General features: G+C 40.6%; 1 protein-coding gene across 2 annotated transcripts in view; it reads right to left on the bottom strand.

Moving 5' to 3' along the window:
* SLC28A1 (solute carrier family 28 member 1) overlaps window positions 1-22,252 on the bottom strand; it is an 85,721-nt gene extending 63,469 nt beyond the window's left edge. Inside the window, exons 1-7 of one of the 2 annotated variants that reach the window (XM_072147709.1) lie at window positions 22,201-22,252; window positions 21,832-22,016; window positions 14,896-14,946; window positions 14,350-14,411; window positions 9,372-9,475; window positions 2,828-2,919; window positions 555-744 (exon numbers count right to left, since the gene is read on the bottom strand). In XM_072147709.1, coding sequence (XP_072003810.1) covers window positions 555-744; window positions 2,828-2,919; window positions 9,372-9,475; window positions 14,350-14,406 — 443 coding nt within the window. In that variant the 5' untranslated portion in view covers window positions 14,407-14,411; window positions 14,896-14,946; window positions 21,832-22,016; window positions 22,201-22,252. The remainder of the gene's footprint in view (window positions 1-554; window positions 745-2,827; window positions 2,920-9,371; window positions 9,476-14,349; window positions 14,412-14,895; window positions 14,947-21,831; window positions 22,017-22,200) is intronic. The other variant, XM_072147708.1, reaches the window with a different exon arrangement.
* Window positions 22,253-26,463: the final 4,211 nt, after the last annotated feature.

Raw genomic sequence — 26,463 nt, forward strand, 5'->3', positions numbered from 1 at the left:
TTGCTATGGATATGTGTGCCACTAAGAGCTAAACACAACGGTAGCAAGTCCCCCTGCTAATTCATCACAAAATGGTAAAATATGCAAATTAAAATAAAAAAAGTAGAACGTTATTGTAGCCCTAAGAAGGGCTGTTGGGTTCTTTGAGAATCACTCCTGCCTAACAGTAAGCTAATAGAACACCCTAACGCTTTCCCTGAGCAGCAGCAGCTCTCTCCCTAGCGGCATCCAGAGACAGAATGATCCGAGCAGCGCGGCCAGCGGCTAGTCTATCCCAGGGTCACCTGATCTGGCCAGCCAACCACTGCTATCGACGTGTAAGGGTACCACGTCATGCTGGGTGGAGTGCAGAGTCTCCTGGCTTGTGATTGGCTCTGTTTCTGGCCGCCAAAAAGCAAAACGGCGGGAGCTGCCATTTTCTCGAGCGGGCGAAGTATTCGTCCGAGTAACGAGCAGTTTCGAGTACCCTAATGCTCGACCGAGCATCAAGCTCGGACGAGCATGTTCGCTCATCTCTAATGATATGTCCACATTCAAAAGGATAAAAAACTCACCATTTTATCCATTGCTTGTATTTATTCAAGAATTTGCCAAGAGGTTTAAAGAATTGTTTCACATTATTGCCAAACCGTTCAACAAGGAGGTCATAAATAAAGAAGAAAAGTACCACACATGTTATAACCAGTAAGGCAATGGCACGTTGAAAATTTAGGACACAAGCCGCAATAAAGTAGGCTGCATATCCTGAAAAACAAAAAGAGTGATTGCAATGTTAATATCAAATTTTTTTCTATTCATAATGGTCATACTGGTATAGTAGTCACATGAGAAAAAGTTACATTAAAATGGGGTCAATGGCAACCATGGCCAAAAACAGGTAATGGCCCGTGCACACAATGGCCCATATTTATTAGAACCCCAGCACCAGTTTTTTGTCTGACTTTACACAATTTTTCAGTACAAACTGCTTGCACATGTATTAATGAAGTTAGTGCACAGTTGGACCATTCACCACATCTATCATACAGTGTCCATGTCGGTGCACCCTGTAGGAGCAGAGCAGGCTGCGGCAGATACATGAAGAGTGTGTGCGCCAATATTCATAAATCTGACGGGGTTAATTGCTACCGTTTTTTTTAAACCAGCACAAGATGGGTGTCATTTTATTTCCCATTCATTTTCCAATATATTTTCTTTTAGTTTGTATATGCAGTTTTAAAACTAATAGCATGTTTGACGGTATTTTTTGCATTTATGGGCCTAATTCACAAATCTTTAATTCATGGCCATTTCTATTGACAGCACATGGACCTACTGTTTTTATAGATTTGCATAATCCATTATAAGCTATTTTTTGTGTTGTTAAAACACAGATCTAGCAAAAAGAATAATTGTGTTGGAGGAAGGGAAAATTTTAGACACAAATATATCTACATTCTGTCAATGATTTTCCCTTACCCAAAATATGGGTTGCAAGAAGGGCCAGTCTTTCCTTGTCACTGAAGACAGTAGGCTATTTTATGGTTCAACATCAGGGCTGGCAGGCTATATACTACAGGACTGGCAGGCTATATACTACAGGGAGCTGGCAGGCTATATACTACAGGGGTCTGGCTGGCTATATACTACAGGGGGCTAGCAGGCTTTATACTACTGGGGGTTGGCTATATACTACTGAGGGCTGGCTGGCTATATACGAATGGGGGCTGGCTGGCTATATACTACAAGGAGCTGGCAGGCTATATACTACAGGGAGCTGGCAGGCTATATACTACACACATACTTTTTAATGGCACTGTATTATTTATTTATGGACTGTAGTATAATATATTTGGCGGTAACAATGTAATTTTTGATATGCTGGGGACACAGAGGGGTTTCTTATGTAGATTCTTTAGATGTACAGTGTAGGACATTGTTTTATCAAGGTGACATTATACTGTAAGTAACTGTGGTATTTATAGGGGCGCAGAGCTGCTTCCCAGAGCTGAACACATCTGCCAGAAAATTCTGCAATCAGATTTTACGACGAGAAAACATGTCACCTGTGAGGTACTAGATCCTACTTCTTCCTGTGTCAGATCAGTATTGTAGTCACTGACTAACCTTCTTGTGTGAGACAGCTCTCAGGTTATGTACTATTATATCTATAGGGTCAGATAGACAGGGGTGGTGTGCAGTGCGAACACTTACATCCCTAACCACAGCCCAGTCACAAGCAGAAAGCCCTGGAAAGCAGGGGTCACTTAGCTTATCCTTTATTTCACTGTCCTCGCTAGTGCTTAGAAATTCCCTTATCCCAGAATATTTCTATGTAGTAGTAGGTGGGCCCCCAAAATCAATTTCACTGATGGGCCACAGGTACCCCAGTCCGACCCTGTGTGTGTACACTTAGAGTATCGGAATATGTGTACTTATAAAGTGGTATACATGACATTTGGAACAAGACGTTACATTTTTTAACAATAACAAATAACAAAACGACAGTATAACCTGTCAAGGGTAGCTGAAAAACTTGGAGGTGATATACAAACATGGAGGAGGGGAGAGGGCAGGGAGATGTGGGCGGCGGGGGTGGAAGGAATGCAGGCTTTTTTATATACTGCTTACCATGTCCAATATTTTTCAGTAAAATCTATAGAAAAACAACCAAAGAAAATGCATGATGCACAGCATGCTGCCTTCTGTAAAAAAAAAAAAAAAAAACTACCAAACTATAAGAAAGCCAGGAAATAGACAGTGTGTGATCAAAGTGCAACATCTGGCCGAGACATTCTTAATAATGTTTTTAAATTTCAGTATCTCATATAAATGGTCAGTTACTTACCTGCACAAAGAACTCCAATGAAAATGAATTTCAGAATACGTGAATGCTTCTTTATGGATTCTGCAGCTTTGTCATATGATTCGGTCATTTTTCTAGTACATATGAATAGAAAATATTATAGGAAATATCCTAAAATCTGTTGGTAAATGCTAATCCTGTACTAATCCTTAGCTATGGAGAATCCAGAGTTGAATAAGAGTATAATAAGTTTATATATTTCCCCGTTTGTAAAGGGAAGTGTCCATTCATGTACATAGGTATTTGGGTATATATATATATATATATATATATATATATATATATATATAGATACAAAGAGGTGAGGCAGCACTCGGGAAAAGTTATGAACTCGGGTGCAATTCCCAGGACCTGAACCAAGGTCCATCAAAACATAGAACAGCAAAAAAATGGCAGCACTCCGAGATTTGTGGAAATCAGAAAAACATACTCATTTATTCACACATGTGTCAAGGCTACGTTTCGGCTCCTTGCATCAGGGCTTGAGAAAGGCTCCAGATGCAAGGAGCCGAAACGTAGCATTGACACATGTGTGAATAAATGAGTACGTTTTTCTGATTTCCACAAATCTCGGAGTGCTGCCATTTTTTTTGCTTATATATATATATATATATATATATATATATATATATATATATATAATGTTCCTCTGTCATATTCCATTCCCCTGGGAAAGAACACACCTGCTTTCTTACTCAGAATGTGGTGAGGGCTATCTCACATATCTGTATCCTTGGAGAGCAGGATGTCAACCCCCTTTTACTATGGGAAAGTCATTCCTACCTGAGGGGGGCTGGATGGGTGACTAAATACACATCCTGTATTGGATATACAGGATAGGAAGGGTTATACATCTGTTGTCCACCATCTTGGGGGGAAGGGACAGAGGAGAGACTTATAAGGGGATGATAGTGGAGGATAGGAGAAGAAAAATCTTCCCTGGAGACCAGCTAGGAAAGGAAGAAGAAATGTTCCCTGAATACCAGCTAGGAGGGAGAAGGAATCTGCCCTGATTACCAGCGAGGAAGGGAGAAGGAGCTAGGAGGATCACCCCACAAACTATATCACCTTCCCGGATTGGGCTGAGTACCTGTATTCTGTACCCCTGCTTCCCTGTTTACCTATCCATCTATTAACCTATCTCTGTACCCCAGCTCCCCTGTTCTCTATCTCTGTACCCCGGCTCCCCTGTTCTCTATCTCTGTACCCCGGCTCCCCTGTTCTCTATCTCTGTACCCCGGCTCCCCTGTTCTCTATCTCTGTACCCCGGCTCCCCTGAATTGCGCCGGGATTTTGGCGCACGCGATCGGATTGTGGTGCATCGGCGCTGGCATGCACACGACGGAAATCAGGGGGCGTGGCCGAACGAAAACCCGACGGATTCAGAAAAACTGCCGCATTTAAAACAAAAAATGTGTCGCGGAGCTTGCTCTTACCTTCACTCAGCCCGGCTCGGTGTATTCCAGTGCGTTCCAGGGAACATCAGCGCGGAGGAACTGCATTAATAAATCCCGACCGGACCTGAATCCAGCGCAGAGAACGCGCCGCTGGATCGCGAATGGACCGGGTAAGTAAATCTGCCCCATTGTTGTGGGTTGGATTCTGTGGGTTTGTGGGTATTGTGATTAACATTGTATACTGCTAGTGTGTTAATAAATATTATCGGTATTAACCCTGAGTGTGGTAAATTATAGTGTACAATACAGAGACTAGAAACAGAAGATATAGAACATAGTAAACAGTACAAGGAAGGTAGTGATATTAATCGTTATATTGCATAACAATTTATAGAAACATATTTCTGTAATTTAAAAGAACAACGGAAATCAAATTCTGATGGTAAACAAAACCCTTTCTATTTACCCTCAGTTGGAACAGATTCACCCATGGTTATGTTATGTTTCCATTATTATAACAGAAAAAAATATTGGCTTATGTTTACCATCATTATCTGATTTCCTTTGTTTTCTTCATAATGAAAGAGCAAAATGGAAAACACAAAAACAGACCTGACATATTGAACTCTGGGCCCCACTTTCACTTTACACAAAGATAAAGAAACCCCCGGAGCCATAAGCAAAGGGGGACATGACTTTGGCATGGGGGGACCTAGAACGCTGGAAGTTTTTATGTAGATGCATTCATTTAATATAGGTGGGTTGTGCTTTGAGAGGGCAGAGTGTAGGGTAGGGTGGCACTATGAGAGGGGTGGGGCCCAGCAGTAGATATCACTTCCTGTCCTGGGTCTCTCTTCCTCTTTCTCTCACCAGAAGAAGTTGAACACAGATACGGAAACAAATGTCTTTTATGGCTGTTGGGTATATAAGAACAGGTGGGCTTGGCTGTCTGTATTCAGACCAGCAGGCTTAATATATACTATTATTACATTAGGTTCTAAGACTTTGCTCATTAATGGTAATAGCCTGTAATCTAGCAAAACACATTTAAAGTGCGGCCTCTGATGCATTTTGCAATTTGGTACAATCAAGTTGAAAGGTCATTCTTGTGTTTTGCATTACTGATATACTGGGAGAGGCTTAGAAAGGAGTAAGATTTTGATATATACTACAGACATACTGAAAATATTTATATAACCACAAAAAAAAAAAATGGCCCCCTGGAGTGGAGAGGTAGCCATCACGGGTATGGCTCACTGGAGTGGGGGAGTAGCCATCACGGGTATGGCCCCCTGGAGTGGATGGGTAGCCATCATGGGTATGGCCCTCGGTTTCTACAGATCCTGTTAATATATCCCTGCGGCTTGCATGTCAAATGCTTGCAGAATAAATTGGGTCCTCTGAGCTTGGTGTCTTGCGGCTGGAGGAATGGTGCAGAATAAATTGGGTTCTCTGAGCTAAGTGACTTGCGGCCGGAGGAATGGTGCCTTTCTCAGGTGTCCTTGGAAGCTAATGCAGGCACAAAGAATAATGCCAGCAGGAAGAGCGGGCAGCACCAGGGAGGTGCTGGTCCTGGTCAAAATGTAATTGCACAACAATTTATATTAGAAGAAGGAAATCTGTTCAGAAACTGCAGCGAGAGATCGAAAAACACACAAATCCCCCCGCCCCCTCCACATCTATTTTCTTCTTGTCTTCTTATCTATATTAATGGTATATATTGGACTTATTAGCATCCTGGTGTTGATGAATCATAACTAGTGGGCTTAGCTGTACAGAACCATTAGCTAGGCAGAGGTGCAGTAATTTTTGTATTTTAATAGGAGAGGGTATGTTAGCCCCCATGTATTTATTGGAATCATGGTTACTCTTTTATGATTCCCTGCTTCACTGTTTTTAAGTGGATTATTATTGCAGTCATTACTATATAGTCGGTTACATTTTGTAGAGTTGGGCTATGCTATTTTACTTGGACATTTCCTCGCTTATTTTGCAAAAACATCTCTGAGAACTAGTGAGAACTAGAGTTTATTGGCTTTGTGGGGCTCGAGTCCATTTGAGGTGTCAAACGGCCTCTTCTGTGGTGGTGGAGGAGTTGGGTGGAAGTTGCAGGTGGACTTAATTTTAACTAATAGAGGATGTTAAACCTCATGGTGGTGAACAGGCTGAGCTTTGGAAGTGGCCAGCCTGAAGGATGTCTTAATGGTAATGTCATCCAGGGGTAGGCACGGTGGTGAAGCACAGGAGTGAAGATCTTCACAAGGGTCATTGATGCCCTTAAAGTGGACTGGCTCTGCTAGAATGGCAAGCCAGAGCGTGCCGCCCCTTTATTGCTTCCTGGCCGGTGGGCTGTACGTCAGGCAGCTGGTGATCTCACAGTATAGGTGAATCCTATTCCTAGCAATTCACCCAACTCCTCTTTTAACTATTTTAGTCTTGTGATTTAAATAAAGCTGTGGCCTATTTGACACCATACACCATATTTGTGTTTATTTATACCCAGCTCTTTTGAGCTGTTATGACGATGTGAGGGTCCATCCCATATTCAAAAGTCAAGAAACCCCCGGAGCCATAAGCAAAGGGGGACATGACTTTGGCATGGGGGGACCTAGAACGCTGGAAGTTTTTATGTAGATGTATTCATTTAATATAGGTGGGTTCTGCTTTGAGAGGGCAGAGTGTAGGGTAGGGTGGTACTATGAGAGGGGTGGGTCCCAGCAGTAGATATCACTTCCTGTCCTGGGTCTCTCTTCCTCTTTCTCTCACCAGAAGACCATGGAGAAACATGTCCCTCCCACCAGCCCTGTACCATTACTACTCTACAACTGTTTACCTACTTTATGTATAATTAAGAAAACTTTATTGTACATTATTTGCTGGATCCTGACATTGTGTATTTTGTACCATGTAATATTGCTATTTACTGCATAATGATGAGATAAAGTTGGTTTTATCCTTCTAAGCCCAGAGGAAGGGCGATCCTTCAGCCATGGGTTCCCTAGAGGTTTCCTCCACAGCGGGTTTTTCCTCTCCTGAGTGCTGTGGGATGACTCTTTGTGAGTCGGAGGTTAGCCAGATTTTATGGTTGCCTGGACATTAATTCATAATGTATATGTTCATGGCTTTAGTTTAAAAAAGAAACATGCAAATGGAAACATATATTTATTTAAAAAAAAAATGGGAGTCAATTTTAAGTAATAAATAATAGCAGGTTTTGCTATCTGTCACAGGTTTGGAGTTGGCGGTGGAGGAGTTGGGTGGAAGTTGCAGGTGGACTTAATTTTAACTAATAGAGGATGTTAAACCTCATGGTGGTGAACAGGCTGAGCTTTGGAAGTGGCCAGCCTGAAGGATGTCTTAATGGTAATGTCATCCAGGGGCGGGCACGGTGGTGAAGCACAGGAGTGAGGATCTTCACAAGGGTCATTGGTGCCCTTAAAGTGGACTGGCTCTGCTAGAATGGCAAGCCAGAGCTTGCCGCCCCTTTATTGCTGCCTGGCCGGTGGGCTGTACGTCAGGCAGCTGGGGATCTCACAGTATAGGTGAATCCTATTCCTAGCAATTCACCCAACTCCTCCTTTAACTATTTTAGTCTTGTGATTTAAATAAAGCTGTGGCCTATTTGACACCATATAATGAAGTGTTATGTGTTTATTTATACCCGACACAATGTTCCCCCTTCTCTTTTGAGCTGTTATGATGAAGTGAGGGTCCATCCCATATCCAAAAGTCATGCACTTTTCTATAAACAGTAAAGTGTGAAGAGTTTATACATATACCACTTGTGTATATTGACTAAAATATGCAGCAAATAGAACATAAAATCTGCAGAGTGCGCAAAACTATTTTTGAAGAAAATTGCATTAGCAGCGCAATAATGGATCCTTCCACATTTCATAAGAATTTGAGTAAGAACATTATAACATAAGCATAAATAACAGAGGGATGGTAGAGATAAAGGTGAAAGTGCTCTGCTCTGGCACTCTTTATGTATAAAAGAAACTCAGCTTTATTCTTTTTTTTATTTTAATGGTTGGATGGTGTGAGATAAGGACTTAATTCAGGAATCAGTCTGTGTTTTTGTGTTAAATGCAACTTTTTGGACAAGTTCTGCGTTGCAGTGTTAATATGTAGCCACATTAGGCAAAAAGGATTGAATGTTCAATGATCACTCAATATAACAGAGAGCAAGTGTGTTGAGTGTTTTGGATGAAAAGGGTTCACAACATGAACATTAGTTCATGTTATCCCTTTCTAAAACTTATCTACAGATAAAGTCAATGGGGCAGATTTACTTACCCGGTCCATTCGCGATCCAGCGGCGCGTTCTCTGCGGTGGATTCGGGTCCGGCCGGGGTTCTTTAAGGCAGTTCCTCCGACGTCCACCCGGTGGCTCTGCTGCGCTGAAGAGCATCGGAACGCACTCAAGTTCACCGACCTATTCCTAGTGAAGGTAAGTGCAAGCTCCGCAACACATTTTTTTTTTTAAATGCGGCGGTTTCTCCGAATCCTTCGGGTTTTCGTTCGGCCACGCTCCCCCCCCCCCCGATTTCCGTTGCGTGCATGCCAGCGCTGATGCACCACAATCTGATCACGTGCGTCAAAATCCCAGGGCAATTCAGGGGAAATTGGCACAAATCGGAAATATTCGGGTAACACGTCGGGAAAACGCGAATCGGGCCCTTAGTAAATGACCCCCAATATTCACTTTATCTGCGAGTTGTGAGATGCTCCTCTGTGCATCATCTCCTAATCCTTCCTCCGTGCTGCCTCCAAAAAGCTGAATCGCGTAAAGAGGGCATGCTTCAGAGGGCCATAATTTTGGATCCCTTTAAACGTGAATATCTCCAGATCCATGAGATTCAAGGCGCATGTATCCAAAGTTATGGCTTCTAGAATCCAGGATGTATCTCATACACCACTGGCCACTAAGGTGCTACCCTGTGAAGACATATGAGATACATCCTTCACAATAAATGAACTGCACACAAACACTTCACTGTTATAGCACCTACAATACCCCAAATGTCTTCTGAAAGTGCCCATAACAATATCCATTGTGGGGGAACATAGTTTTGAAAGGTCCCATCTGCATCCAAATACATGAAAGTTCTATTCTTCTTGCTTACCTTACAAAATTTGAAACCTTTTTAGTTTTCTTTTTTCCAACGCCAACATCATCATAAACTTCATCTTGTTTTTCCCTTAGGCTATTTCTATTATCATCATTCACCTTAAAATACAGTAATTATCAAATTAGGAAAATGGTACTAGGGAACAGTCCTTGATCACAAACCATTTTGGAATTTATTATGTGTTTAGAAGTGAAATTAGGAGTAAATTTCTGAATACAGGTTTACTGAGTGTTACACTGTCTCACCCTCCCCCCTGCTCACTCAGCATCTGTGCAGTGAGCATTTCCTATAAGTGCCCCTAGTTTATACTGCTTTTGATGGTAGATTTCCTTTAAACAGTTAGCTAATTGGTATGGGTCTATAAGCATGAGGCCATATAGGTAATGCATGGGATAGGTTATGTTCATACACAATGCATACAGGAAATACCATATATACTTGTGTATAAGCTGAGTTTTTCAGCACAAAAAAATGTGCTGAAAAATCTCACCTTGGCTTATACACCAATCAATAAAAAAATAAACTTTTATACTCACCTTCCGGCATCCCCGATGCTGATTACGGCTCCTCTTCTGTCTTTTTCCCGCTGCAACAGCCGGCAGAGCTGCGGCCATGCGATCTGCCAGCCGGCGCATACTATGATGCGGCTGCTGGTGACGTCATAGTATGCTTTGCCCGGCAGATCGCATAGAGGCATCTCTGCCAGCTGTTACAGCTGATAGAAGACAGAAGAGGACCCACGACGAGCATCGGGAAGCCGCAACGAGCATCAGGGATGCTATGTATCTACAGGGGCTGGCAGGCTATATACTACAGGGGGCTTGCTGGCTATATACTGGGAGGCTGTTACCAATGCATTTCCCACCCTCGGCTTATACTAGAGTCAATAAGTTTTTTCCAGTTTTTGCTGGTAAAATTAGGGGCCTCGGCTTATACATGAGTATATCCGGTAAGTCCTTGTCATTAAACCTGAAAGTGTCCATCCCTGTGTGAGGTTTTTATGTAATTCCATGGTTCATTTAGAGTCATGATGCTAGTAGCTTATACTGGTCGGTTGGTGTTAATAGTTGCCGTCACTCAAAGAACTTTCCTTATCACATCATTACATAAATGACCAGCACAAGGAAGGCACTGAGAACTGCAAAAGGTCTGCCAATGATTTGGATCATACACTCAAGAAAGAAATACTTTCTTTTTTTCACCATTTTTTTCACATTTGGATAGATTTATGAGGATTTTTTGTCAAATAATCGCAATTACTGGCAAACCAACAGTAAATGCTATTAATTTCATCCTTAACACCACACGCCATGCCACCTTTGGGCCCTCGGTATAGCCTGCAAATGTTTAAGTAGGAACGTAGAATTGTACTCTGGTGCAGCCCAGCCGTCAGATGTATATAGATGTGTTATATAGATGTGTAATATTTAGAACACAAAATCTCTCTTTGGCTCACAGTTTTCCTTAGCAAATTAAGGGAACAAAATTCAAATTCTCTCCTATTGGTGCATGATCTCAGATGGTAGAGACCTTTAACACTTCAGGGTGGTGTGTCTACAAGAGCTGTGTGCTCATGTAGATCAGATGTGGGTTACAACCAAGTGCGGTAGACAAGACCATCATCTCTACTGACTTTTATTTATTTATTTTTTTATTGGTGTTGGATGCATATAATAATATGCATATAATGCATATAAAAATGGCAAATCTCACATCATACAGTATAAATAACATGGTGATAATGTTGGATTGGTTGAATTGTTAAAAATTTGAAAATTCATATTGTATAGAGAAATTGGTCGTTATGAGGCTATTTTTTTAAAAAAACGTTCTTAGCTTTTTTATTTACATTTTTAGTCCCACTATGGGACTTCCACATGTGGTCATTTGATCGCTTGTATAATCCAATCCAATACTTCTACACTTCAGTGGATTTTAAAATGACAAGCAAAATATTACACACCTCATCTAAATGGGAGGCCTAATAGACTTAACTACATGGTAGACCTGTTAACCATAGAAAGGCCTCTGGTTACCACAGAAACCGTTGGCAACCAATAAATGTGTTGCTGGTGTCAAATGTGAAAGGAAGGACATCAATCGGTTATAAACTGCATCAAATATTATTAGGGTGTTAAGGTTCTGTTTAGGCAAGCAAAATTTAACATAATACAAACACCACCAAAAATTAATGAATTGGATACTTGCTTCATTTTAAAACTGCTTTGAAAACTGCTCTAAAGGGGTGTTCCGATTTAAGCACATTAATGGCAGTTTTCTGTCCACTGGAAGTAAACATAGAAGCTTTCTATAGAAGAACAGCAAGCAGAGATCTAGAAAACTATCTGGAAATGATACAGAAAGTATATTGAAATATTGTAGAAGTTTTTATCATACAAACAATAATATTAATTTGCTGTAATTGGAATACCCCATTAACTCTTTTGAGACCAGGTTTTTCTAGGTTTTTGTGTTTCCATTTTTCACTCTTCTCAAAACTATTTGAGGTGTTCTTATCTGCGGTACAAATTGCACTTCTCATTGGCAACATCTTATATTCTGTGCCATGTACTAGGAAGCTGGAAAAAATTCCAAATGTGGAATCGACAAAAAAAGCAGTTTCACCATTTTCCTATGGCCTTCGTTTTTATGGCTTTCACTCTGCGCTCCAAAGGACACATCCGTATATTCTTTAAGTCAGTATGGTCACAAAGATACCAAATTTATAGTTTAGTCATTTTATAAAATGTTAAAAGTTTCCATTAAAAAAGCAGCCTGCATTGCCTTATTCTGATTATGGAGCGAGGCAAAGTATAATTTTTTGCAGGATGAAATTACATCTTTACTGACACAATTTAAAGGGATTTTCCCATTAAAGAAAATTCTCAAATTTCAATCCCCTAGTGATGTTAACACAATAAAGATGATTTTTAACCCTTTACTTCACAATTTTACTCAGTTTATTAGCTCGTATCACTCCCTCGGCTGGTCAATGTAAGATTCCAGAGTGTGGGTGGAGACTATCTAAGCCAGGGGTCTCAAACTCAATTTACCTGGGGGCCGCTGGAGGTAGATTCTGGGTAAGGCTGGGCCGCATCAAGTTTTCCACACAAAATGCGCTTACAAAATATCATTATTCAGATTCAAATGTCATGGCGTCTCCCAGCGCAAGGAAAGCCCCGAGCGGGGAGACGTGTTTTCTCTATGAACGTGTCCTGTGCACCGAGGGGTCCCAAGCTCCTACCGCACTGAACCCAGTCAGGGACACTCCATCCCCCCCTCCCCCCCGGTACTTGCCTCCCCGTGTCCCTCCCATCGAAGAAGATGAAGTCGCCGCTCTGACCTGCACCAAGTGCGTTCAGAGCGGCGACTTCATCTTCTTCAAGTACCGGAGGGAAGGGGATTAACCGGTTACGGGCCCTTTCCTGTTTTTTCATGTCCATTTTTCACTCCCCACCTTCAAAAATCTATAACTTTTTTATTTTTACACGTAAAGAGCTGTGTGAGGGCTTGTTTTCTGCGTAACAAATTGCACTTCATAATGATGGTATTAAATATTACATGCCATGTACTCGGAAGCGGGAAAAAAAATCCAAATGCAATGAAAATGCATTCGTGCCATTTTCTTGTGGGCTTGGATATTACGTCTTTCACTGAGCGCCCCAAATGACATGTCTACTTTATTCTTTGGGTCGGTACGATTAAGGGGATACCAAATTTGTATAGGTTTTATAAGGTTTTCATACATTTACAAAAATTAAAACCTCCTGTACAAAAATTATTTTTTTTGATTTTGCCAACTTCTGGCGCTAATAACTTTTTTATACTTTGGTGTACGGAGCTGTGGGTGGTGTCATTTTTTGCGAAATTTAATAATATGTTCAATGATATCATTTTTAGGACTGTACGACCTTTTGATCACTTTTTATAGATTTTCTTATATTTTTCAAAATGGCAAAAAAGTGCCATTTTCGACTTTGGTCGCTATTTTCCGTAACGGGGTTAAACGCATTGTAAGAAACGTTATCATATTTTGATAGATCGGGCATTTTCGGACGTGTCGATACCTGATGTGTTTATGATTTTTACTGTTTATTTATATTTATGTCAGTTCTAGGGAAAGGGGGGTGATTTGAAATTTAATGTTTTTTTATTATAATTTTTTTTTTTTAACTTTTTTTTATTTTTATTTATACTATTTTTCAGACTCCCTAGGGTACTTTAACCCTAGGTTGTCTGATCGATCCTATCATATACTGCCATACTACAGTATGGCAGTATATGGGGATTTTCCTCCTCATTCATTACAATGTGCTATCAGCACATTGTAATGAAGGGGTTAAAACGAAATAGCCTCGGGTCTTCGGAAGACCCGAGGCTACCATGGAGACAGATCGCCGCCCCCCGATGACGTCAAGGGGAGCGGCGATCCCAGGTAAGATGGCGGCGCCCATGCGCCGCTATCTTTTTGAGGCTGCCGGCAGCATTGCCGGCAGCCATCGCTGTGAAAGCACCCGCGATCGGTGCTGGCACCGATCGCGGGTGTTACCGGTAAGCCTTTGCTGCAATATGCAGCAAAGACTTACCGGCTATAGAGAGGGCTCAGCCCGTGAGCCCTCTCCATGCAGCGCTTCCCGACCGCCGCCGTGAATACACGGCGGGCGGTGCTTTTCTAGGTGGGGGCCGCAAAATGTTGGCCCGCGGGCCGCGAGTTTGAGACCCCTGATCTAAGCAGACACCTTATAATCCATCTAGTGCTGTGAGTCGACATTGTGATTAGATTATCAGGGTACAGGTTTATATACACTTTCATTTAGCTTCTGAACATCAAACTAGTATCTTACACATAGAAAGAGAGACAAGACAGATCCTCTGAATTTGAACAGTTGTGCAGGAGAGGCACCCTCAAAGGGCAACATAATATAATTAAGCTTTACTTACATATCAAAGAACCAAGGTAATTGACACTTACATCTGTATAGAATGCTTCATTTGTAATTCCATCCACGTGCTTCGTTGACATTTCCATTGGTTCTAAAAGTAAGGAAAATGCAAAAAAACTGAAGTGTACAAATCATGTTTCTCAACTTTAAATTCTAATGAATTTTCTCCCAAGCCTCAAAGAGAAATTATATAAGGAAGTGTTAAGCAGAATAGAAAACACAAGTATGGAATTTATGGTTTTAAAATATCTAACATGAATGTTATTTGCAGAGCAAACAGTAGATTATTGTTAAGATTATTTCTCACATATACAGCCCTAACAAAACTAAAGAATATCCATATTCCATTCTTTTGTTTCGAGACATTAAAAAACTGACACCAAACAAATCTAAATCATTGGTATAAGGATGCCAAAAAGGGTTATTCACTTTCAGCAAATAATTGATATTGTTTGTGTGAAGAAAGTTTATACAGTATAACTTTTATATATGAAACACCCCTGCCAACGTATAGGCAAGGACGCAGCTGCGAATAGGACCTGTCAGGATCTATCTCGGGAGCCTGCATAACTCACCCAAGGGATAATGCAGGGAGATCTTAGGTAATCTGCAGCTGTAGCCTCTGCCTGGAAAGACAATAGTAAAATGGGTGTAAGATGTTATCCAATTATGTGGCTGTATTGTAAACTGGAGTGTGATTGGAGAAATGCCACCACCTGACCACAGGGATTATAAAACCTCTGTGCAGAGGGACACATGGTCCAGTCCGGCCTTAGCTTATCTCTTAGCATATGGACAGGATGAAGAATGAGTCAATGTGGAGCACACCTTCAGTGCTACCACAGAACCCAATCCCAGAAACTAAGTCAGGAGACTTTAATCCAGAGCTGCAGCTTTCATAGTTTGGACACATCTCAATCCATCTCAATTCTCCCAGCCTGCATCTATTACCAGGCTGGTGCTTTATTCCTGAGGAACACTCTCCATGACGATTCCAGTACCAGAACCTGCTGTTGACTGTTTAGGGCCATTGCCTGCTACCTGTTGTTGAATAAATAACCGTGAGTTGATTTGCACAACGTTGCCTCCGACTGATCCCTGGATATGGCTGACCCAGGAACTTATCTTACAGACACTCAGGGGTTGCCTCAGGGAGAACCAGTACATCAGCCTCTCCCTCCATATTTCTTGCACTCACCACCTGCTGGAGACCTGCCAGGCTGTAGGTCAGCCCTCCGGTCCCCATGCCAAGCACCGTGACTTCAGAATGCCCTAGGCGGAAACTGCCAGCCACTCCGGTATTCTGGGCCCCCGGCTGTAAAAATTCCTCAGATCTCTGCTTCCTGTTTTGCTATAGAAAGCCTCATTGTTTACTTTCAGTGGACAGTAATCTGCCCATGGTCATGTGATGTCACACATGAAATGAGATTTTCTCTGTATTAGTTTTTCTTCAGCAAAGTTGTAAAAATATGTAAAAACTATATAAATGAGGTATCACCGTAATCATAGTGATCTATAGAATAAAGATAATATGTTATTTTTATTGTACAGTGAACGGCCCCAAAAGAATACAAAAAGAAAGGAAGCTAAAATTGTTGATTTTCTTTCCCTACACACATTCAAGATTTAATTAAATCTCATCAATAAGGTAATGACCAACTAAAATGAAGTATTTGTAAAGTGTATCTCATGTCGCAGAAAATAATCCCTTATTTGTCCAAATTGCCAAAAAATAAAGATTGTATAGCCAATAAAAAGTGACAATGCATAATCTGCTCTGAATGGTGCATCTTCCCTTAAATGCCCTGGCGTGTGCCAATACAGCAGGTTACCACCACATATGGGCTATACTCAGGAGAAATAGGGTATAAAACTTTGTGGAGCATTTTGGTATTTTATCCACTGAGAATGTGTTAATATTTTGAAAAGCATATTCATTTAGCCAAAAAAAATTTAAATTTCAAAATTGCACTTGATTTTGTTTAACCCTTGTGAAACAATTAAAGGGTTAACAAACTTCATGATAGTTGTTACATACGTTGAGGGGTGTAATTTGCATAATGGGGTAGTTTATGGGGTTTTACTTTTATTTAGGCCTCTCTGGAAACCTGAGCAGGTCCCTCAATAGCAGGATTTAGCGTTTTAATGAAAATGTGAAAAATCAAACCTAAAGTTCAGAGCCCCATAACATCGTACAAAAATGAGAGGATGCGTAAAATACCATGTCAACACAAAGCAGACATTCGGTAAATGTTAGTTATCAAATATTTTTGCTCTTATGACTCTTACGTGTTGAAAAAGTAGAACATTTAGAATTTTGAAAATCAAGAATTTTACCTAATTTACACAAAATATCTTTTTTTTTCATAAATAAGCGCAAAACATACCGCAAAAATTTTTCAACTAACATGAAGTATAAAGTGCCCCGAGAAATAAGTTTCAAAATCACTTTGATATCTTGAAGCATTCCAAAGTTATAACCCCTTATAGTGACACAGGCCAGGAAGGTGAAAAGTGGCTTTGGTGGTAAGGGGTTAATTAAGTATTTATTTTGGTTGGGTTTTACAGACACTGGATAGTCTAGTCTACTCAGAGATATGAATCAAGGTAGCCTCTGGGTTGTGAAAGAGTTAAATGAAATCTACCATTGAAATCAAGAATGATAAACCAGAGACACTTACTCATAGATCCAGGCAAAGTGACTGTGGTAATCTTCTTGTATTTGTTATTCATGGCCTCCTCCTTCTGAAATAAACTTCTATAATTATGCTAAAGAGCCCGGAACACTATGGGTGTGTTACGTGATCCCTTGGTGAACTGGATTCCCCCTGTTCCCTCAGCACTCCCTCAGCAGCAGTTAGCACATAGTGGGAGGGGGGAAGTGCTCCTTCAGAATGTAACAGCCTGTGTAGCTGGTTGTGTAACATGTAGAGCTTTGATAACATGCCCATAGCCCCACTGTCTAACTACCATAATTTAAAAAGTTTATTTTATAAGGAAGGAGGCCGTGGATAAGAAATATAAGAAGATTATAGTGACACAGTGACAGAGACTGGATCAATGTGTAAGTGTCCCTGGTTTATAATGATGGATTTTTATGGTAGATTTACTTTAATCTTTACCCTCATTTCCTTTTCTCTATGTTTTGTAAGTGTCCTCAGATACACTACTCACTAAAGAAGAAAGGAAAGAAGGATCAGAAAAAGGCAGAGAGAAGTGTTTATTCTTTGATAAAATGCACTGCTCAAAAATAAACACAATATTAAACAACACAATATAACTCCAAGTAAATCAAACTTCTGTGAAATCAAACTGTCCACTTAGGTTGCAGTCACACATCACGTCTAAAACATGAGTTTCAAAACACATTAAACCAGCTGAAGAGAGACTTGCCTAATGAAACAGCTGTTAACATTACATTAACGGTTGCGTTTTGTAAACACAAATGTTAACAGCTGTTTAATTAGGCAAATCTCTCCCCAGCTGGTCTAATGCGTTTTGAAATGCATGTGTTTGATGCAACGTGTAACTGCACCCTTTAGGAAGCAACACTCATTGACAATTAATTTCACTTGCTGTTGTGCAAATATAATAGACAGCAGGAGGAAAATTTTGTCAATTTGCAAGACACACTCTGGAAGTGCGTCAGTAATGGTGTGGGGTGGCTTTTTTTTGGAGGACAGAACAATCCTCCCTGTGTTCTCCAGAGGTATTCTGAACACCAATAGGTACCGAGATGAGACCCTCAGACCCCTTGTGAGACCATATGCAGGGGCGGTTGACCCTGGGTTCCTCCTAATACAGGACAATGCTAGACCTCATGTGGCTGTAGTGTGTCAGGAGTCCATTGAAACTATGGACTGGCCTGCTTGATCCCTAGACATGACCACATCTGGGACATCATATCTCGCTCCATCCACCAACATCACGTTGCATAGACTGTACAGCAGTTGTCAGATGCTTTAGTCCAGGTCTTGGATTAAATCCCTCAGGAGACCATCGACAACCTCATCAGTAGCATGCCAAGGCGTTGTCGGGAGGCACGTGGAGGCCACACACAATACTTATACTTATACCTCAATTTGACTTGTTTTAACGACCAGGCCCTTTTTCATTTTTGTATTTTCATTCTTCGCTCCATACCTTCAAAAATCCCACACTTTTTTATTTTTCCAAGTAAAGAGCTGTGTGAAGGCTTGTTTTCTGCGTAACAGATTGAAATTTATAGTGACAGTATTTAATATTCCATGCCATGTAATGTGAAGCGCAGGGAAATTGGTGAAAAAATGCGTGTGCACCATTTTCTTGTGGGCAGGATTTTGAAATCCCGAAAACCGTGAACAGTCCAACGAAAGTGTGATCCGCGACCTTAGTAAATAAGCCGCAATGTCTTCTAAAGTTTTGTTATGCTTTAAGGACTCTGCTCCTCACTTGTTAGGTGATCACAGGTGAAAACATGGAACAGATCACAATCAGAGGAAATTAAAAAGTTCACATTGCTGAAATCCTACAATATTTACTGCTATTTTTGTTTCTACTTCTCCTCACAATGATGGTTCCGTTTCATATAACTTATACCATCAATCATAGAACTGCCTTGTGCTTTTTATGTGAAAAATATGTATTTGTATATTCTTCCGGTATAACCGATGAAGAGTCTGAATAGTTTGGAATGAATCTTTTTTTTTGGCCAAATTTAGTGAATAATTAGATTATTTAGCACTATCATTCGGACATTTATATAGGATAAAAGGAGCAAAAATGCACCTGAAACTTGGTTGCAGTTTATCCAAAGTACATCAACACCATGGAAACATGGATAATAAGTCCTGTTTGGGCAAACGCAATGAGTAAGGAGCACTAGTGATTTTTTAGGATAGATTTTGTCATGATTTCGATGTGCCATGACATATTTACAAATAACAAGACAGCAGAATTCCCCAGGAATCCCATGATACAAAATGTAATAAACAGTAAAAATGACGAACACGTTAGGTATCGCTGCATCTCAAAATGCGCAATCAATATATAAAAAACAGTTATTGGCAGTGGTGAACCCCATAATGGAAAATAATGCCACTTTCACATCATTTTAAATCACATATAAAATGTAATGAAAAGTGATCGAAATGTCACACGGTCCTTAAAAATGTCAGATCATTTTGCAAAAAATTATACCTCATGCATCTCCGTACACCATTATAGCGTCCGAAGACAGTGAAAATTTTAACATTTTTTTCTTACATATTTATTAAAACATATTTGGAGCGCACGGTGAAAGTTGTAAAAACTTTATATAATTTTGGTGACTATATAAAGGATGTTTTATGTGGGGAATAGTTTGTTCAGTCATGTTGTGAGGATAGTATATATTAGAAGTTCCTGTGGGTTTTTTTAGGGGCACAGCGTTGAGTTGTGCTGCACAGAGCTGAAGACGTTTGACTATGAATTCATCAGAGAAACTCCATGGCCGGGATAGATTTTAAAGTAGTCCTCTTCCTGATGGAGCGGGTAGTAACCTGTAAGGTACTAAATGTCACTAATGTCTGTGTCTCATAACTGACTACTAGTGTGTAAGGTAGCATCATAAGACGCACAGGGGGCAGCAAAAAGGCTAGAATCGGGATGTCACTGCTGCGCCTCTGGCACATTGCTTTCTTGTTTTTACACCCCTTCCTCTAGCTCGGGATCATTGGAGAGACTCCTCCCTGGTCCAGCACTGCTCTCTCCTAGTAATGTATTGGGGGTTATGGGCAAAGGCAATGGCTCCATGGCACCAATAAGGGGTGTTAGCACTGAGAGTGCCTAGGCAACATCAACACCAGATACAACATTGGCTCTAGGAGGAGGAGGAGAGGCATAAAAAGGAACAAGAGGCAGGATATTAGAGCATTGCAAAAGGAAAGCAGGGTGGGGGTCAACTGTGGATGACAAGCAAAAAAGATGAATATTTCAGCAAAAACAAAATTATAAAGGTTGAGTTAACCTTTTACTTTTTAAGGCTAACTATGGTAGTGTGTGGAGCTGCCCAAACGTTTGGGAATCACTGGTCTACAACAAACATTCTTAAGAATTCTCAATCTACCTTGAATATTGTTCTTAGATCCTATATGGAAAACTATCACACCTAGCCCCTTTTTTAACCAATTTAACGCATGCCAAAACTTGCCACCAGGAAGACAGTCAATCATTAGGTTACTGTGCACACAGCAGCTTTTCTTTACATCTCTTTTCTTAAATATAGTATAGTAATATAAACTTTATTTTTCTTCCAGCACTACCATCTACCCTCTATCACTTGCTGGGTTGCTATAAGAGTACTGCGCTATTAGCTGGTGCACCCTTCAAAACCTGTATGCACTTATATAATAAATAGCATTTCTGTGTCTTCTAGTCCCGATTTACGAAGACTTTCTGTCCTTCCTCAGATGATCACAAGCAAAATGGTCTGATCTTAATGAAATGTTTAGCCTAAATCCAAAAGTGAGACCACACCAATTTTCTGTTAACCCCACTTTTGCAACTTGCTCCTCCATGTAAACAGAAGAACAGGAGTCCCATTATTGCCACTATTTGACCAGACTCCTGTCAGTCAGATTAATTTGGCCAGACCCTTTTAGAAAGAGCCACTTTAGACAAGCATTTCAACTAACATAATATACATTTTGCATTGACATGAAGCTTATATGTTAAAGGAAATCTACCACCAGGATGAAGGATTGTAAACTAAGCACATTTACATACTGGTGTGTGCCCCTCTATCCTGATCTACTTTTCTTTTAGTTTCTTAAGACCTTGTTTTTACAAAAAAAAGGGTTTTAAAAATTATGCACCTGAGGGGCTCCAGGTTCCATTGACATCTGTTGAGACTGGAGCCCCTCAGGCTCATTTGGATCATTTAAAAAAATATTTTCATTAAAACAAGGGCTTAAAAAACTAAAAGAAGAGCAGATCCTGACAGAGGATGCACACACTAATATGTCAGCGTACATGGTTTACAATCCTTAACCCTGGTGGTAGATGTCTTTTAAGTATGCTTTTACATAGTAAAAAAAAAACTTGATGTATTACAGAAAAGGCGGTAGGAACCCTAATAGCATATCAAGTGTCCTAATTACCATAATCATTACATATTACACAAAATTCAATCATGTGACAATATCTAACTGCAGACACATTGGACCATGACGGTACTAGGTTACCTTTATACAATAGGGTAATTCTAAGATGATCATTTTAATAGCCTTCTTCAATGCTGATTAGACAACCATCTCATCTCTAAGTTGTCATAACTTAGTGCTCTTATAGTACCCTGGAAGTTTCTACAAAGTGCTACAGTGGTCTCACACTTCAAAATGTTAATATGCATACAGAAATCCTGGTTATTATTGGTTGTCCCTAATACAGGATAACAACAGATCTTTAGCTGGTTGTGCAGAAGCTTGTTCATACAAACTTTCCTACCTTTGCTGAGAATGTGAATAGATGAAATAGGGAGAATATTTACTTACCTGTTTTGCTATTTTATGTCCTTCTTGAGCTTTAGGTTGTGTCTAAGACGTTTCAGTCACTCATTTCCTCGCCGATATGGTGTGGAAAGTAGAACACAATATCAATTGGCAGCAAAGTCCAAAGCTGTGTCAGCGACTGGGAAGAAACCGGAGTAATTCCTACTTCCCTGTAATGGATCACTGTGCTTAAGAAAGTAATTAATTGTTACTATATTGTCATTGCTAAAGAAACTTCACCTCCCTCACTGTAAGACACGTAGACATAATTCATCTATTATCTGAACGTAGGTGTTTCTAATTACAATATCTAAATATTCTAACAATTGCATTGGTTTATGAACAACTACTGAAATTGCAAAAAGTAATTACTTCTGACTCCATTACACAAGTCATGTTGAAGATAACAGTTTCTTCTGAATGTCAACTAATCTTTCTTGTCTATGATAGATATACACACCCCAGTTGATCCTTGGCCTTATTATGAAAATTATTGCCCATAAAAACCTAGATAAAAGCTTGTTCACTGTCATGTCTAATATAGGATTTAAATACGCTAATTGGTATGTGTACGTGCATAATATAATCTGCACACCTTCTACAAGACATATTTTATTACCGAATGTAATTGTCACTGGTGCTCCTGCGACCTATCTCCTGGGTCGCAGACACACCCATACCCGAGTTGCCCGGGCCCCCCAGTGAGCCATTCACCTCACTGTGATCCAGCACGACTCCAGCCTCGCGACGCATGCGTCCCTGTCTCGTAGGGTGTGGGCCACCTTCAGTAAATTTAAAGGGCCAGCGCAGCGTTAATTGGCGCTGCCCATTTTCAGCAATATTGTTTAAGCCTGCCTCTTCCTGCACTCCCTGCCGGATCTATGTGCCTACGCCTTAGAGCAGGGGTCCCCAAACTACGGCCCGCGGGCCACATGCAGCCCGCTGACCGTTTCTATGCGGCCCCAGTCGCAAGAAGAAAGAAGACGCAGGAGCCAGAGGTGAGTATAGGATTTATAACATTGTGCCGGCGGGGGGCCCTAATATATGAAACAATTCATTATGGGAGCATCGTATAAAATAACTAATGGTGCGGGGGACATATAAAATAACTAATGGTGAGGGGGACATATAAAATAACTAATGGTGGGGGGAGCATATAAAATAACTAATGGTGGGGAGGGCATATAAAATAACTAATGGTGGAGGGAGCATATAAAATAACTAATGGTGAGGGGGACATATAAAATAACTAATGGTGGGGGGAGCATATAAAATAACTAATGGTGGAGAGACAGCATAGGAAATAATTAATGGTGGGGAGCAGCATAGGAAATAATTAATGGTTGGGGGGCATAGGAAATAATTAATTATGAGGGACAGTCTAGTAATTAATAGGTGGGCATATTCAATAATTAATGGAGAGGGGTCCCAGTATATTTAATAATTAATTGACCCAATTAATTAATTCATTGGGCCAATATATAAAATAGTTCACAAGGGGGTGCAGTATATTAAATAATTAATTGGGGGGGGGGGGACAGTGTATTACAGATGCGGTCACATGTACCGCTATTTATCCGGCTCTCCAACAGTCTGAGAGGGACAATGAACGGCCCCTATGTAAAAAGTTTGGGGACCCCTGCCTTAGAGAAAGCTCCCTAGCAATATTCTTGCATTCCTGTGTGTTCCTGCTCCTGCGTTCCTGTCCCCATCTGTCTGGACCTCCCGTTGCTGACCCCAGATTGGACTTGCCCTTGCATCTCTGCCGCCTGCCCTGACCCTCTGCCTGAACCTGACCACGAGACTGTCTCCTGCTAAGGTACCTCGACCTTGGCTGCCACCGCGGGCTAGTTGCACCTGTGGAACGACCTGGTGGTACCCTGCTGCAGAAAATCTGGTGAAGACCAGGTGCCACTTAGACTCCGGTCCCAGGTGTCGGCTAGTACCACCTCCCGCGGTGGTCCGAGGATCCACCGATCCTGAATCATGACAGTAATGAATTTCGACAGTAATGTCTAATAGAACGGTGCACTGTGTGAAACTGCAAATACTAATATATTCTATTCTACTATACATACCTGGAGTAGATTTATCAAAAGTGTCTCAAAGTAAGACTAGTAGGAAGTGAGACTAGACATTCTAGTGCTCTTTTTTAAATTGAAAAAATGGAGGTCTGCACAAGACAAATAGGCCTACATAAACTAAGAACAGAGCAAACTATGTGCAGTTTTCCTGTGTATCGTGCAGAGTGCACCAGATTCAGGATTTCTGGCACCTGTCTGTTCTTCATGAATCTGGTGCCATCTTCACTGCTCCGGCAGAGGCCACTTTTTTTTGGTGCACCTTTAACATGGGGCGTGCAACACAGCTCGCAAAGCTGTCCGACGTATTCATGAGGGGGCGGTCCGAGGCACTGCCTCTTCCCCGGATCGCCCCGCTGGCTCCATATGGTGCATGACTTGCGGCAGTCACCGCCCCTAACCACGCACCCTCATGAATACTCGCAAAGTGGTCCGACGATTACACTGTACCCCGACGCAGTGTTAGATAGCATTACTGGAGGTTTCCGGTAACACTATCCTTCTAACACTGCAGCGTTTGTTCAAGCACTAGGAGCTGCTTACTTTAGTAAATTTTGGGTGACAGGTCCTCTGTAATGGCCATAACTTCTTTTTTTTTGTGCGCTACCTTAACATTTTTTGGGGTGTTTTTTTCAGGACACATAGAGCTAGTTAAAACATAAAAAAAGTTTCAAAATTTTTTTTACATTTTTAGTTTCATTTGGGATTAAAAGTGAAAAAATTCTTTATTTTTTTAACTTATAGTACATATTTTTTTAATTTTCAAATAAACTCAAAATGAACATTGTTAATTAATCCCTTATTTTGGTTTGGTCATTTTAATATATAATATGTATAATCTCAGGCAAATGGGGCGACTATGACAATGTTCTTTGTAGTGTAGCGGGGAATTTATTTTATTATATTGGAAAATGTGAATTTATTTTTATGAATATTTATTAACATTTTTTGAGTAGGTGTGTTTTATCTTTATATATCCCCTATGAAGTAATAAAAGACCCCTGGGGTACATTTTCAGAGTTTTTTCTTTTTACAAGTTATAAGAAAAACGTTGTTTGTGGTGAAATTTAAAATGCCTGGAGACACTGTGTAACAGGTAACCTGCTTTGGTCTTATTCACCACAATAAGGATTTCTCTCAGGCAAAGGTCAGCATTATCGAACAGATCCCTAAACACCATCCGAACAGACTTAATCAACTTATCAAAAGAGAGAACTACTGGATATTCAAACTGAACACTATGAACCCCTTTGGTCTGAATGAACTATTAGAAAAAATATGAAGTGATGCCCTCTTGAGCCTGGTTGTGACCCAAAAATACCAAGGTCCATTATTCCCTAAACGGAGCCCAAGACCAATTAGTTATCCTGTGTACCTCCTCAACGATCCTTATCCCAATCACCGGCCGCCTCCTATCTAACATCCCGATATACGCTCCAATCATCGGCCACCTCCCATCTAATATCCCGATATACGCTTCATAGCCCCGCTATCCACGCATATACAGTAACTTTAAAAACCCTACTTTACTATTTCCAGTCCAAGGCCCATCAGGATTTCCACTTACCTCGTCACCGTTCCTCCTTCCAATTACCGGCCGCCTCCGATTCATCATCCCGCTGTAGTTCTCGCAACTCCGCTCTTCACGCATGCGCAGTAAACCACTGGAATTCCCTACCTACTGCGCTTGCGCGCCCTCCCCCAAATACGATATAAACCTCCGTCCAGCCACCGGCACACATCAGATGCTGTTAGCTGCTGCAGGCGATAAGAGGACATCACACGGAGTAAGTTACTCCCTCTCTCTCCCTACGCTATCTATGTAATTCCCCTTTTCTGTGTCGCTATATAATCCCACTTGTACCTTCCAGTTCCAACTCCCAGTGAAATAGGCACCTATCGCCAACTCTTAACCTGGCAGGCTACCCTTGCTCTCCATTTTCTAGAGGTTAGTCCACCCACTCCTCCTCTTACAACTAATTGACCCCACACGCTTACATGCTACCTCTCTCCTCCTCCCCCAATAGCAACCAGTTAACACTCCCGTCTTGACGTTCAAGCAATAAGAGGTTAGTACCTTTTTCACATCATCCATTTAAATTAACCCATCAATTACTGACTAAGTTATCTATATATATAATTTTCAGATATAGGTGACATTTGCATTTTACACTGCCTTTTATAAAAAGATGAATCTCTGTACTTAATCTCTGTACTGTAAGGATTTTATATATATATTTATATATTTTTATACTGATTTTTTATTAATTTATTTATTAATTTCTTTGTATAAAAAATTCCTCCTGATACACTTCTATTTCTATCAACTATGAAGTTTTATGAATTCCATATTAATCATAGTTCCTTTACTATGGTTATGATCTCCACATATCTATTAATATTATTAACATTATTAACATGAGATCCATGATATGTATAGCACTCATGGCTATTACTAGTGTATGTTTTTATTGCTTATATTGTATTTTTGTTATTATGATTTGTACCATGTTTTCTACTACCTACCACCTCTACGTATTTCAGAATCATCTGG

Source organism: Engystomops pustulosus, chromosome 4 (assembly GCF_040894005.1).
Source record: "Engystomops pustulosus chromosome 4, aEngPut4.maternal, whole genome shotgun sequence".
In the NCBI taxonomy this organism is placed as follows: Eukaryota; Metazoa; Chordata; class Amphibia; order Anura; family Leptodactylidae; genus Engystomops; species Engystomops pustulosus.